General features: G+C 41.1%; 1 protein-coding gene across 1 annotated transcript in view; it reads left to right on the top strand.

Moving 5' to 3' along the window:
• The window catches only part of sbf1 (SET binding factor 1), a 91,008-nt gene that overhangs the window by 22,389 nt on the left and 52,670 nt on the right, over positions 1-15,949 (top strand). Inside the window, 4 exon segments of the mRNA XM_039791559.1 lie at positions 4,732-4,817; positions 8,535-8,672; positions 9,825-9,953; positions 10,736-10,846. Coding sequence (XP_039647493.1) covers positions 4,732-4,817; positions 8,535-8,672; positions 9,825-9,953; positions 10,736-10,846 — 464 coding nt within the window.

Below are 15,949 nucleotides of genomic sequence, written 5' to 3'. Positions count from 1 at the left end.
GATATGAGGCATTATGCAAGCCAGCATTTCAGTGAAATCAGTCGGAACTTCTGTGGCTCCTGTACACTCCTAAAGAATAATTACTCACCTGTTCAAAGGGACAAAGCAAACACTTGCATCATGGTTGCAAAGTCTTTTTCATGTAGGTGTCCATCACTCAGTTTTGCATCACGCCAGATTGCGTTATTATGGATCCCACGCAAGACCCGCCCCTCAATAGCATTCACACACTACTATTGGTCAGGCGTCCATGCTTACGCAAGGTAACGTAACCCGATTTGTACAGGTCCTATCCCCTGACCAATCGGCGATCCTAACCTTAACCACTGTAGGTCAATGCCTAACCCCAACCAATCGGGCTGCTTCGTAGGGCGGGACTTGCCTAGAAGTTACGTGGGTTCCATAATAACGCCACAAGATCCCTTTGGCTTAACTTCGATGCCAGTAGTGGTTCCCGTCATGGTACCAGTAGGTGATAGGAGGTATTACTGCAGGCTCATATCTTAAGATAAGATAAGATAAGATACAGCATTATTAATCCCAGCTTGGAAATTCGGTTGTTGCAGCAGCACAACAGAAACGACAGATATACAAGTATAGAAAGTAACAGAAATAAATAAGAGGTACATGAACTAAAACTGAATAGAATCAAAAATAGAAACTATAAAAACATGTACTAGGTTCTCCAGTCAGTGTCCTTGATCAAGGCACTGGCTCAGATCTGGAGTTGGTCCCCGGGCGCTGTGATTGGCTGCCCACTGCTCCCTTGAGGGATGGGTTAAATGGGTTAAATGCAGAGAATGAATTTCGCTACATGTATGTGTATGTGACAATAAAAGACCCTCTACCTTACCTTTTTACCTTATAACTATACAGAGCATTTGGCGACAGATGACATAATAAAGTAAGTGTTGCTGTCTGTTCTGGGCCTTATGCTCTCCTGTCTGCTGCAGCTCTCTGCAGAAAGGGTTGACAACTGCAGAGGTTACTTTTGCTTTTTGTTGCCAAGAGGTTATAGACTTGTAGTTTTATTTCAGTTTTATGAGCTAGTTCGGAGTCTGGCAGCGTGCTCCGAAACTGCTTTAAGAATATATTGTCAGACCGCTGTCAGGCGCTGCCTGCCGGCATACTCTGCCACTACTCTGCTAGTAATCCATGCTAGGTCACTGACTGTGTGAGGCTTGGTGGGAACAGACATGACTCAAGTTCCCCCAAACAGGAAATTTAGAGTACTACTGTTCATAATTAAGCAGTTGCGGGTGAAGGTGTATTTAGGTGGTGGTGAACAAAGCTGTGGAAACGTTGAAAGAACAAGTCGGGCGGACCAGGTTTCCTACAGAGCAGAGATTGAAGCCAAATGAAGGGATTCCTTTTGGTTGCAAACTTGCTGCTTTGCCAAATCTGATAGAGTTTGATTTTAGATACTGCTCATTTTAACATAAAGGCTTTGGTAGACAACACAGTAGATTTCGGTCACTGTCTTCTCATATACATACAGTATGTATGTATGTATGTATGTATGTATGTATGTATGTATAAACAGCAAATTGTCCTGAGCTCTAATAGGGGAACAGATGTGAGGATATGTTGTGGAGGGTTATGGAGTCAGTATCTTGATAACCTATCAGTGCTTTAAAGAGGAGCTAGCTTGAACCATTCTTGGTAAGTGTAAATTAGGAGTGTGCCACGCCATATTGTTTGCGATACCGATACAATTTTGTAATATCATACAAAAGAGTCCTGTCATGATAGTGGTGATATTTTGTCTCGCTGACATAATGATGTCACAGCAGCAACAAACATGTCTGAAAGCGAAATGGCTACCGGCTCCACAGTGGAGTGGTTGTAACACGTTTTGACCGTGGCACCGCCGCTATCTCGCTCTGCACCTTCTCATATTTTTGAGGCTGGTTTTGTGAAGTCTGTTGGAACCATTTTAAGTCTTGTTTACATTCCCTAGATGCCTTTTGCATACGTGCACATATTCCCGACATTATTGGATTAGAGAGATAATTAGCCTCTTGCGACGAGGACACACTTCTTGTAGCTAGCATACCCAGCATAAGGAGTGACTTGGGTTGAGTTTGTGTTGAGGGTTTTTTCAGGGGAAAGGAGTTCAACACAAAACAAACTGTGAGTGTGTGTGTGTGTGTGTTGTGTTTATGTGTGTGTGTCTGTGGCTGTAAGGCCTGTCATGTCACTCCCAGCAGGCTCATTTTCTGGCTCATTGATACACACTCCTCCCTCAGTTGCAGGATGTCCTGCTTTAACTGGCTGAATAATCCCCACCCTGCCTGACTATTGGCTGATAAGGAGTCTGCACTAGCCTGGCTTTCCACTGTGTGTGTGTGTGTGTGTGTGTGTGTGTGTGTGTGTGTGTGTGTGTGTGTGTGTGTGTGTGTGTGTGTGTGTGTGTGATTTTCATTGTGTGTGTTCATGACACACCTGCAGCTCGTCATCCACTGACAACCTATTGTTACAGAACAAACACGACATCCAGTACATACAGAGCGACACGTGCAATGCTTTTTCAAATCACTGTCTCTAAGGAGGTAGTTGGGAAGTAACACGAGGTCCCTGCATCCATCGGCTATGGTATACTGCACCAGATGATTCGTCACATTGTACCAAGGAGGGTTGGCTAAGTCACATGTGCTTAATAAATCTTAATAAAGTCCATCAATCCCTTTTTACAAGTAGACTGATTCATTTTACCTCTTTTAATAATTATTATGTGATAGTCTATTAAAGGGATTCTTCCCGATTTTAATCCTGCTCTGTGTCATGGCAATGTGAGCAGTGTGTTTCGATGAACGGTCTTTGGCCCCCCTCCGTGGCGCCAGTGCACAAAGCTCAAAGCAGCCAAGATCTGCCGGATGAGGCGACGCGCGTTCTTTCTCGTTATCTGGCGGATCTCGGCGGACCTCGGCTGCTCTGCTCAGCTGGGAGCTCCGTGGCCGCAGGGCATCCAAACAACGTTTAAACACCGTGCCCACACTGCCATGACACAGAGCTGCATTTAAATCCGCTAAATATCTCTTCAAGAACTATGCAGCTCTGTTGTGTAAAGGGGTCTAAATATAATTTATTTATATGTAGACCTTTAGTCAAATTAGACATCTGATGAATGAATACAAATCTTTGATTGTACACACTGTGCAACCACAAACGCACTCCGTTGTGGTGCGTGCAAATTGTGTGAGGTTGAAGGTCCATCTTGAACCAATACAAGATATGTTTTATCTAGTTCATGTGGCACTCAACATTTTGGGCCTGTGAAGCCCAATTAATTGACATCTACTCATGTGGAAGAAACGTTTGACCGCTGAGGTTTCAACTGTGCTTCAGGAAAATTGCAAAAAAAATAAAATAAAGGCAAGCTACAGGACTGAAACGGTGCACTGCATGGCATTCCCTTTCCAGGTTCCAGTGCTTTTTGTTGATGTCGGAGCACTTGAGAGCTGGCTCAGCGATCAGGGCCAATCATCTCAAAACCAAAAAGGAAATGAACCTGATCCCAGAGCACCACTCCCACAAGCGTCCACATATCTTTGGTTCGCAAGGGAGAGGGGATGACTTTAGCATTTCCCTGTGTGTTTTGGGACCTGGCCTACTTTTTGTTGTTGTGTATTGTCTCTGTGCGTCTGTGCTTCTGTTTTAGTTCCCTTGGTAAAGGCTCTGTTGTTTTCTCCGAGGCAGGACCAAACTGTCCACGTTTGGTCTAAATGCTGGTGAAAACCTCTACTTCATTTAGCATGGGATAGTATTTAGTTTTGTGCAGTTTTAAGCTACATTTGGGAGCTTTTGTATTGGGAGGATGAGTGTCGTCTCTGTGCGGATGAATGCTGCCATTAAGCAGCCTGCAGGTTTTCAGATGGAAGTAAGCTGAAAGACGGGCCTGTGGTGGTTACATAAGTCGGCTTTTGTTGTGTCATTGTGCCACTGTGATGAGCCAGGCCCCGCAGTGGAAATGGCCTCATTAACTAGCCGCAAATAAGCATTTTAACATGTCACACTACTGTTTAGCTGATATGGACTCAAAAACAGCTGTAACTAATAACATGTTTCTCAGACTTTAACTGAACTTATTTGTTGCCTCCAACATAGTGAACTATTGATTTAGTGACCACGTCAGCTCTACAAACACCATACTTCAATAAAAGGAGGCACAAAATTCGTCAAAGTCATAGTTGTAACTAGGGTACTCAAAGCCTAGTGTAGCATGAAGACTGGAAGTAGGCGGGGAACAGCTACCCTACCTTTTGTCAAAGGTCCATTCACATCCAAAGCTGTCATAGTTGTGTTGAAATAGAAATGAGCACTTATGTTATTTACTGACAAACAACAGCTGGGCCCAGTGACTGCACGCATCACCTCTGTAGTCCGGTCTTCATGAAGCGTGTAAAGTCTTCAACTTTACGCACTTGTCAAATGTGTATTTTAACTATTTTGATGGAGGCTAGTAGTTTTCCCCTGCATCCAATCTTTGACCAATCCCTGTGCCAAAACATACATTTTCTGTTAACATGAATTCAGTTTTTTTATATGCCAAGATGCATTTACAACACACAATGATAGAAAACAAAAAGAAGAGGATAAAAATCGGCGTGCTGATATGGTTTTAAAAAAAAAACCTCAAAGGAGCTTATTTAAGGAAACAAACAAGACAACCCAAAATGTAAATCCCATGGACTGATCTGTGTCTGTGTGTCTCTCTGTGTCTCTCTGCAGTGGAGGGTGAAGGTCTAGGTCGCATTCTCCAGCGGTTTCCTGAGAAAGACTGGGAGGACAGCCCGTTCCCACAAGGCATAGAGCTGGTAAGTCAACACTTGTAGACATGCTCCAGGGGAGCTCCGTGGGTAGAACAAGGCATGTAACACTCTCAGGGTTAGGGGTTCAATTCCCTGGGCAGCTAAATGGTTAGAGACTTAGGCCCTGTTTACACGAATACACTCGCGGGAGAAAACGTCAAAAATATTTTATCAGATGTGCCTTTGGTTTAGACGGCGATGGCATTTTTGGGGCTTAAAAATGCAAAAAAGTGAAACCACCCTCCAGAGTGGAAATCTTAAAAACGCTCCACGGTCGCGTTCCCATCTAAAGGGTAAAAACGCACTGTGTGAGTGTGTATATGTGTGCCGCGTTTGTGTGTGCCGTGTGCGCCGCCGCGCGTGTGTGTGTGTGTGCCGTGTGTGTGCATTGTTTGGAGCAATAACTCTAAAAAAACTCAAAAAAATTGTCAGCTTTTGTTGTTCGCTTCGCCATGTTTTGGTTTGGCACTACTTGGGAGAGTTTTGATTGATTTATTAGACAGTAACAGAAATGAATGCATAACAAGATGCCAACACAGTGACATTGTACATTTATCAGAACTGTCGAGGATAACACAAGAAAGTTACAAACTTATTTCCATTGTGGTCCTCGTTATAGTCTGACAAAGACGTCCAGGCAAGCTACAGATGGCTAAAAGGTACCTTATGTACACTCAACCACATCCAAATACAAAATAAATACAAATATATACACTGTAATAATAAATATTCATTTAAGACTACATAAAAGATTGAATCTAATTAGCATTTAACAACCATTCCACTCCAAAGAGAGAAGTAGAAGGATGGTTCTACGCAGGTGCGCGGACTTGCTGGCGTTGTGTGGCAGTGCTTCACACTACCACCTAGCTGCCTGGTGTGCATACTACATCGAATTTCACACAGTTTTGCGTTACCATATGCACGCAGATTTCCCCCCCAAAACTCTAAACACGGAATAAAAAGTGAGAACGCAACGCCACTTTTTCTCTTCAGATGGTTTCCATCTAAACATAGCCTAGCAGGTATTACTTTTTTATAGGATTGATACATTCGTCCCACTCTGGCCTGGCTGAGAGCTATGTTTGCGGGGGGAGGGGGGGGGGGTTGCTAAGTGTTAGAGTATCAGTTATGGATAGGTGAGTCTGTTGGAAGGTTTTAGCAGACTAAAGGTGCTGACACACCAGGGAGATCGTTAGAGCTGTAACAATTCCAAATGTTGCTGTACAATCAGTTGTCTCAGAATTAATAGCGATTAACAATACAATTGTCTCTTTCATTCAAATTTCAAAATATTTCTTTCTTTCTTATTTTTCCCAGCAAATAAAGTTTTGAATGAATACACAAAATCACAGTCTGTAAAGTAAACTACGCGTCTTTATTATCATATAACATATTTTCTAACTGTATCCTGCCTTGTCATTTTTGTTGCTATGAACGTGGATAGGGTCCAGTGCCAACAACTAACAATTTAAATAATAACAACAATATATATATAGTCCGACCAATAATCACTTATATAATTACAATTTAGCAAATCTAAACAAAATCAGCACTTACGAGTCACATGACTTAAACCTGAGCTAATGTTAGCAATGAATTGCCGTTAAACAACGAAACCGCGATTATAAAAAAACAAAATTGACAATAAGTCAATTACGTAATAATTGTTACAGGCCTAGAGATTGTTTTTTGTGTGGCCCATTAAACATGTTGAATCGGCAACAAAAAAAAAAGCCGATGAGAGATTCAGCGTTGAAGCTGTTGGTCAGAGGAATCGCTCTGATTGGCTGTTCAGCTTACTGTAAGCGAATGAGTGCACGAGAAGAAAACGGGATGTGAGGAAAGCCAGCAAACCACTGAAGGCTCTTCTCGTTTTTCATCTTCATCTAATCAATCCAATACACCTGACATTTACGATATTCCCTTCTAAAAACACACGATTGGAATATCGAGTTTTGCACATTATTTCAATACAAGGGCAAACATAACTGCTTGTATAGGTATATTTATTTCAACATTAACTAATTCAATAATGTCTTACACCGTAAAACTTAATATAAAGACCTCTCCCCTCTGCACCATGGCTGGCTAGTTAGCTAGCTTGGCTAGTAAAATGTAACAACTTAATGTTCCATTTACACACTCGTGTCACAGCGTAGGAAAGCACATTGCTATCGTCAGCTGAGTGACAACTTAATTTGGCTCATTCCACTTGTTTTTTTTGCCGTGTGTCAGCATCTTAACAGTCAGCTGTCCTAAACTTCTGCTATCTTGAATGGATCTTTTTATGCCTGTAATGAAACTGCGTCTTGTGTTGTGTCGGAGGTATATCCCCTTCAGGCTCAGGTTATTCAGGGATCACAGAAAACCCATGTTTCACACACCAACGTGTGAGGAAACATGTGAACTTGAGATCAGAAACCGAGTTGTGACTCACAAGGCTGAGCGGGGGTTGTCATGCTTTCTCATGCTAAATTATTTAGTGCCCCCCCCCCCCCCCAAAAAAAGACCGCATGCTCAGAAACTGAGCAGGATGGAGGATTTGACGTAATAATTAGGGATACTCCCAATTCTTTGGGATCTTCTTTTTCCATTTTGGAAAATAGGGGCATGGTTTCATATGGGTGCTACTCTGGGTATCTGAATCTGTATCGGTTGAGAAAAAGTCAGTTAGCTGCATTCCTAATATTAATGCAGGTGAGTTGCTAGGCCTGTTGAATCAGCATGGATTCACACATTGGTTAAAAAGGTTATTGTTGTTAAAACGCTCTGTGAGTCAGACGTGAAAAAGGGCAACTAAAATGGCTTCATAAACGGATTGACTTAAGTTAAAAGCATGTGTGACATGTTTACACATGCCAACTTGAGCTCGAGTCATCAAGTCATCATCATGAATAATGGCCATAACATGATAAATGTCATATCGTAGCAAAGAAAACTTGACTTTCTATTGTTTGCTGTCCTCAGTCAACCATGACCGTATTGATTTCTCCATTTACATTTTTTTGTTGTGCGAGTAAATATTTGGAAACAACATACCATAACCTTTCTAAACCAACTTATGGCTGCTTGATTATGGAACAAAATCTTCATTTTTTTATGGTCAATATTGAGATCGCGATCATTTAACACGATTACTCATCGACTTTTGGAAAGATGTTGCATTCACTGAACTTAAAAAAACCACAACAGTGAAACCGTTAAACAAATGAACAGTGAAAACACCTTGAACCGTGAAATTACCCTTCATACTTTTCCCATTTTTTTCATTCAGAACACAAGACAAAATAAAAAGTTTACTTGCAAAACGTAATGTGCAAAAATGTTTTTGTGATCACTTGGAGCCGAATTAGTAATCGCGATTAAAATTTTGATTCATTGCACAGTCCTAAAAGCAACTACATTGTGATTAGAAATAAGAGCCAACCTATACTTTCACATCTATTCACATGGTTCAGTCAGAGCTTTTGGTTATAAAGTAGGAGGACAGCTTTCAGAACCTGTTTTGTTGCGTTAATGATAGCCTAGCCCTGGATGAATCACTCTGAGGTGCAGTACGAACATGTGTCTGATATGTCACCCAGGTTGCTATGTACACTAATGTTGTGCCCTTTCTTTCCATCGCCATCTGATTCCAACCCATGTCCCCGTTTCCCCTCGCTGCCATCACCTTTTCACCTTTTCACCTCTTCAAACCTCCACTTCCTCCTCCTCCTCTAGTTCTGTCAGCCCAGCGGTTGGCAGCTGGTTCCTGAGCGGCAACCTGCTTCCTTCTTTGTAGCGGTTTTGACCGACATCAACTCAGAGCGTAACTACTGTGCCTGCTTCACCTTCTGGGAGGGCCTGGACAACCCCCAGGTGAGACGGACTGCATTGAATTTGCACAATTTTTGTAATACTAGTGCAGTGCTTGTTCAAAACATGCCTGTTTGGAATGGGCCGATTGCTTGGCCTCCTGTATTCCTTCACAGCGCTGCGGAAGAGGGTCTGGCTAGTCCACACAGCATTCTGGGATGGGAGAAAAACGTGCTCTGGTTTATTGGCATTTCTTTAAACCAATCACAATCGTCTTGGGAGGTTCTTAGCACCCGACGGAGCAACGGTGCCTCTGCAAAATAGCCTCCGGAAGGAACTTGTTTTGGTGGAACATTCAGGAGTAGTTTTAGTCGTGCAACAGAAAACTCCGATTGGACAGATAGTCTAGCTAGCTGTCTGGATTTACCCTGCAGAGATCTGAGGAGCAGTTAACCATAGTCCTCACAAATCCACCGGAGTTTAAAATTACAACACAGAGAGAGTGGAAGGTGATAGACATCCAACAGAAAAGAGTGAAATCCGGTGGTTGCACCACTCGCACATCCCCATATTGTGTCATTATATTACTAGTCTGGATCGACTAGCTACACGCTGAATATGTCAAGTTTTAAGAACATTTGAATGTTGCAACAAGGCAGGCGTGCTTGGTTCTTTCGGGGAATGATTGTAAAGATTTTCAAAGAATATGTTTACGGCATTTCTTCTCTAACTGGGACGTTTTGGGAGCTATTGGCGGGGATTTGCTATGGACGAAATACATACATGGCGATACACTGGTAAGAGCAAATTACGCTAAACCATGTATCCAAGCTAATTTAAATAACTCAAGTTAACCTAATGTGTCAACAGTTAACCTCATTTAATATTTGATGTGGCTTTTTCTTTTGCAGGGTGCAAATGTGCAAAACAAGTTCCTTCCCGAGACTATTTTACAGATCCACCGTCTTTGCGACCGGAGCCAAGACGATTGTGATTGGTTTAAAGAAATGCTAACAACCCAGAGCATATTTTTTCTCCTATCCCGGAGTGTATGTGTGGTGTAGCCGGACCTTACTCCACAACGTCTATGGAGATAGGTCTGGCAGTGCGAGACTATTATGTTACAGATCCTGTGTGTGAACCAGGTTTTACAGTTTGAAGTGTTTATCTCAGCCTGATGTGACTAGCGTTCTATCTCTGCTTCTCCGTGTTCAGCTGCAGAAGGCTAAGGCCAGCGAGGCGGATGAGGTGGACGAGGGGCTCGCCGTCGTCCAATCGGCTCAGGTCTTCGCCCCCAAGAGCCTGGTGCTGGTGTCCCGACTGGACTACACCGAGGTGTTCAGGGTACGACACACACAACAGCCCCAAATACTCTTCCCACTCCTGTGTCATTTTGTGGAAAATGACACCAACCTGTGTTTGGGTTTGTGTGCATTGACCTTCTGGCGACCAATGTCGTATTAGCACGACGGCCACCATTTGGGACACACAAAGAGGCTAAAACTATTGACTGTAGGGCTGAACAATTTGGGGAACAATTTAGTCAAAGTTCAATATTCACAATCATTGAGCATTATAACATGAGACACCATCAAAACCGCTCTATATTATTATGCAAGGATGAGAACATGGATATGAATTGCGAGCAATAACTGTTTTTCTTTTAATAAGCATGGAACATCGAACAGTCAAACAGAATATTTATCACAAAAGCTAAAGTTATAATAATAAAAAAATATCACTGCTTTCCTGTAAACGGAAATGTCTGATATGTCTCAGTTCAACAGCAGCATCTACATAATGCACCTTCTACCATCATGTTAAATAAAATTGTACAAATTAAAGGAAAAATCCACTGAAAATAGGACATTTCTGGAAACAATCTGTAACATTATTCCAGCATTCATCTTATGCAAAAACAGTAAATATTATTACAAAAAGAGGAATACATTTTTTTTTCATTAATCGTGGTCTTCACGATTATCTGATCGCATTCTTTCATATCGCGACTTCGACTTGAAACCGATTAATCGATCAGCCCTACTGGACTGTATAAAATATGAACGGGGGCCATGCTTTTGTTAACCTTTGACCTCTGTCTCCCCTTCCCTTCCTTGATTGAACAGAACTGTCTGGGTCTGATCTACACCGTCCATGTCGATGGCCTGTCTGTCCCCTTGGAAACGGTGATCGGGAACCTGCTCACGTGTATCATCCCCATCGCTGGAGGCTCCCAGGTAACTGCTGCCCGTTCATCTCTTTCTCTCTCACACACACACACACACACACACACACACACACACACACACACACACACACACACACACACGCACCCCTGTACAAGCTACACGGCCCTACAAAGTCAGAAGTCCAAGTCATGATATGATGTCATATAAACCAGATGTGCTGTGAACAGCTGACCAAGGACGATGCTAAGCTGTGAGTAGGGCTGGGTACTGAATTCACTACTTTTTAGGCACTGACCGTATTGCCTCTAAAGTATCGAGTATCGAAAAATACCACGTCATTCAATACCTAATTTCAATCCCAAAGGAGTAAATCTCATCAGAGTGAGTGAGCCAGTAAGCATGCAGCATTGTTCCACCAAGATCTGATATTGCTGTTGATTGGCTGTCTAACATTACGCAGGAAAAACTCTACGTTACGCACAGAGACTGGCTTCACGTGTGTAGGAGCTGAAAGATGAATAAATAGATTGTGCCACAATGTCTAATGTTATTTCTTTTCATCCCCCCTGACCGGATAACAGCGTTAACCCAGTATGGACTACTCAAAAGCACTTTTACCACTTGACAGAGTAAGATACATGACATTTTTTATTAACGGTAGCTACCTGATTGAGTCTCCAGGTAAGAGACCGCTAACGTTAACTGTTTGCTTATCTTAGAGGATTCAATCGGACGGTATTATCAGTAACGTTATCCCAGGGTCATCAAACAGTCTATTGTTATCCCACGTTCATAAAAGCTATATTAAAGACAAGTATGTCTAAGCATGTCCTTGCAACTGTTACAGTTTTGACTGTAACGACGTCCGTGGTATTAACATTGGCTCTGTCTGTCTGTTCGGCAGTATATAAAACTTTTTTTTTTTAATTATTAGAGGCACAGAACGTCATACACCAACTTTTTCGGCATTGTACCAAGCAAGAAAACAACCGTAAATATGATAAAGATGAACCGCTAACAAGGTCTACGCTCATTAATTAGAATGGTTTGTTTTTCCCCCACGGCATAAACGGAAATGATGTTTTAGTGGGCGTTCCAAGTAATGCCGATACCCAGCCCTAGCTGTGACAGAATTCAGTCTTATTTCTTATGCTGTTCCAACTCTTTGCCTTTGCTGGGTGGTATACTGTACACACCTTAATGTTGCCCCATGCCTTGCTCTGCCGTGCAGCTTCTTGAGGCAGTAAGCAGCGTAGAGAAGTAGAGCTTGGCGCGGCCCGCTAGTATAGCAACTTGTTTTTAGCATGGACTGCTGGCTGCTAAACCTTCACCTGTGTCAGCTCGGTAGAACAGAAAAGTAGTGGCTGTGGCTGTAGAGGTTTGGACCCTGTGTTCCTTCATGTGTATACAGTATCTATGCCTGTAGAAAGACTATGAATATGCACGTGCCTGCACATTTCTTACTTGGATTACTATAAACAGAGAGTCATGAGGTTAAAAATGACACTAATCTCCTTCATACAGCTGGTTTTACAGCAGATCTCTCGTCCTGTAAACACACTTCAATGTGGACATTTCAGCATTATTTCCGTTCATTTTTGTAGTCTTGGGCCTACAGCAAGATTTGTCACCTTTTTTTCCCTTTGTTTTTCCCCCTTGAGTTGAGGTCTGTTGTATAAGCCTAAGGGTACTTGACCTGTCCTGACACATTTGTTATTTGTTATTTTGTTATTTCATTATCTGGATTTCATGCAGTCTTATGTATGATAAAAAAAAAACAAAAAACTAAATAATACTGGGAGACATTGATTTCAAAGCTTTGCGAAACACATTTCCTTTGTGGATAGTATTTATCAGATTTAGACCGATTCACCACATTTTGCAAGCAATATTGGCCACTGAAGAAAACAACAATCCTCCAATTTATAACCAGATAAACAAACTTTTAACATATCTGCGATACCTCAGATATGATAAAACCCAATACTTTTTGTGTTTTTGTGAACACTTGTCATTTTCTTCTTCTTTTATTAAAATTATTTCTCACTCCCCTTTAGTCAATTATTTTCTCATATATTTTGTAAAAATAACGTGTTATATTTTTTTTTAATCTCACTTCCAGTGAGTGACTTGTTTTTGAATCAGCATTTAAACATCCCAGTTACACATGTTCGTGCCGATGGCGCGCATACAGTACGAAGTATCTATTTTCTCTAAATGCACATCTGCTGTGGTTTCCAGATGTTCTAACCCATGTGTGTCTTTGTGTGCACCCTACTGTACACTGGTTCCTCTGTGTTACAGATAGAGGAGTCCCCAGTTTGTAGTTTAGACACGTTTCCTCAGGCCCTGGCCTGTGACTGGCTGCTGGCCTGTCTCCAGGTAACTTTACTGTTCTGCAAACTTCACCAGCAACCAGCTCAATGTTAATGATTCTGTTAATCCAACAGACCCGAGTTGGTTTCTTTTCTTTAAGGAATGTGCAGTCATTACAAATCATGCGTGATTGATGGCGCTTCGGCTATTTTTGACCTGCTTTGTTGTGTGTTTTGTCATCAAAACAGGATCATAGTCATCATTTCAAGCGTTTCATTTAATTTCTTTCATCTCTCGTATTTGTCTTGAACCTGATTTTTTTTTAATATATTTTTTTGCAAAATCTTAGAACACTGACCACGTTTACATGCACACTATATTCCACTATTATTCCGAATATGACAATATTTCTAATTTAATCCGGGTCCTGTAAACCCCATACTCGTTTGGTTATTCAGAATTAGGCTTAATTCCGAATATAATATTTTCTGATAAAGACATGTGGGATACGCCGATATTATTCAGGTTTGAGGAGCATTCTTTGGACATGTATACAGCCCCTTCAGAATATGCGTCTCAGTTAGGATTCTTACCGCAGTTTGCGGCACACAGCCTCTTTCCTGTTTACGGTCAGCTCTGTGCGTCGTACACAAACCAACTAGCCAACAGTTTGCAAGGCTGGGGTTTTCCCACGCTCTAAAAAAACACACACACACACACACACACACACACACACACACACACACACACACACAACACACACAACACACACACACACAAACACACACACACACACACACACACACACAGGCGTTGCGGTGCAGGTCATAGTTCAGTTGCTGGGCATTCATAGTACAGGAAATTGGCACACCTTCTCATTCAATGTGTTTTTTTTTTTTTCATGACTATTTACATTGTAGATTTCCGCAGGCATCAAAACTATGAATGAACACATATGGAATTATGTACTTAACAAAAAGTGTGAAAAAACTAAAAACATGTCCTATATTTTAGATTCTTCAAAGTAGCCACCCTTTGCTTTTTTATTAAGAGGGAAAAACTTCCACTAATTAACCCTGACAAAGCACACCGTCAAGTGACGTGAAAACCATTTCAGGTGACTACCTCATGAAGCTCATTGAGAGAACACCAAGGGTTTGCAGAGTTATCAAAAAAAGCAAAGGGTGGTTACTTTGAAGAATCTAAAATATAAGACATGTTTTCAGTTATTTCACACTTTTTTGTTAAGTACATAATTCTGTATGTGTTCATTCATAGTTTTGATGCCTTCAGTGAGAATCTACAATGTAAATAGTCATGAAAATAAAGAAACACGTTGAATGAGAAGGTGTGTCCAAACTTTTGGCCTGTACTGTATATAAGACAGCAGATAGCTTCGTAGCGGGCAGCACAGCATCTGAATGAGAGAATCAGATCTAATCAGCATTAACACACATACAGACCCAAACAGTAGAGGATATATATATATATAAGATAGAGTAACACACAAACACACACACTTACACACAGCCTCACTAAATGTCGGTCATTACCACAGAGTCTGTTCACGTCAACTTCTCACACAAACACACACACACACACACACACCAGAATAACTCCAGCAACATGACACTGAAATCATCTCTGCCGTTGTCGTGGCAACACTGTCACACCAAACAGCTTTTGACACAGACAATCCTCCAAACCTTATGCAAAGCCTACACTCTCTTCCAAGTTGCACATTATTTAAAATCATGTTATTATATATATATATATATATATATATATATATATATATATATATATATATATATATATATATATATATTCCAGCAACCTCAGTGTCTCAAGTGTTAGAGTTAAAATGATTTATATATTATATTTGAACAGGTTTGGAAAAAGTATTGAATCTCTATAAGAAGATATTGTAATCTCAATTGATAGTTTGCTAAACCCTGCCCCCAAACAGCGCTTGTCCAATCACAGCTTAGCAACCGCAACTAGGGATGGCAGGTCTGTCGAGCTGTGTACCTGGGACTGTAGTAAGAGCGATACTCCTTAGCGATATACGTGTGTAACACATTGGATGATTGTTTCTTTCTGTACTCTCTCCAAACCTAAAACTATAAGTAAAGGTAAAAGAGTAAAAGTATATGGAATAAATGAAACCTTGTGTTTTAAGTTACACATGTTAGCATGTCTGGCTATGTAGCTTACTACCTACAGCTAGAGCTGTAGGTCGATTAATTGTCAACTATTAAATTAAAGTGTCTTTTTATTGAGCGGGTTATATTTCACATACATTACATTTTTACATTCAGAGCTCTTTTTCATAGATTCGCCAACTATTTTGATAATCGATTAATACTTTTTTTAGGACAGAGAAGTTCATAGAATTAAGACCTAACACGCTCATATCACATTGAAACTTTGACGACTGGGTCACCGTATTACCTTCATATGGAAAAATTGTTAAAATTCTCTGATCCCAGCGTGTTAAATGTGAATATGTTTCTAGTTTCTTCTCTCTGTGACAGTAAACTGAATATCTTTGAGTTGTGGACAAAACAAGACATTTGAGGACGTCATCTTGGGCTTCCGGAAACACTGATTGTTCATTTTTCACCATTTTCTGACATTTTAGAGACCAAACAACTAATCCATTAATCCAGGAAATAATCGGCAGATTAATCAACAGTGAAAATAATCGTTAGTTGCAGCCCTAAACTCAGCATGACGAAGGAACGCCAAGTATCTTTTTCTTCTACATCACAGTGTTTCCTTCTCCTCATCCCTAAAGCCTTTTTTTTTCCTGTAACATGAAAATGTAGCATT

This window comes from Perca fluviatilis, chromosome 23 (assembly GCF_010015445.1).
Source record: "Perca fluviatilis chromosome 23, GENO_Pfluv_1.0, whole genome shotgun sequence".
Lineage (NCBI taxonomy): Eukaryota > Metazoa > Chordata > Actinopteri > Perciformes > Percidae > Perca > Perca fluviatilis.
Note: the sequence above shows the minus strand (reverse complement) of the source record. Positions and strands in the feature narration are given on the sequence as shown.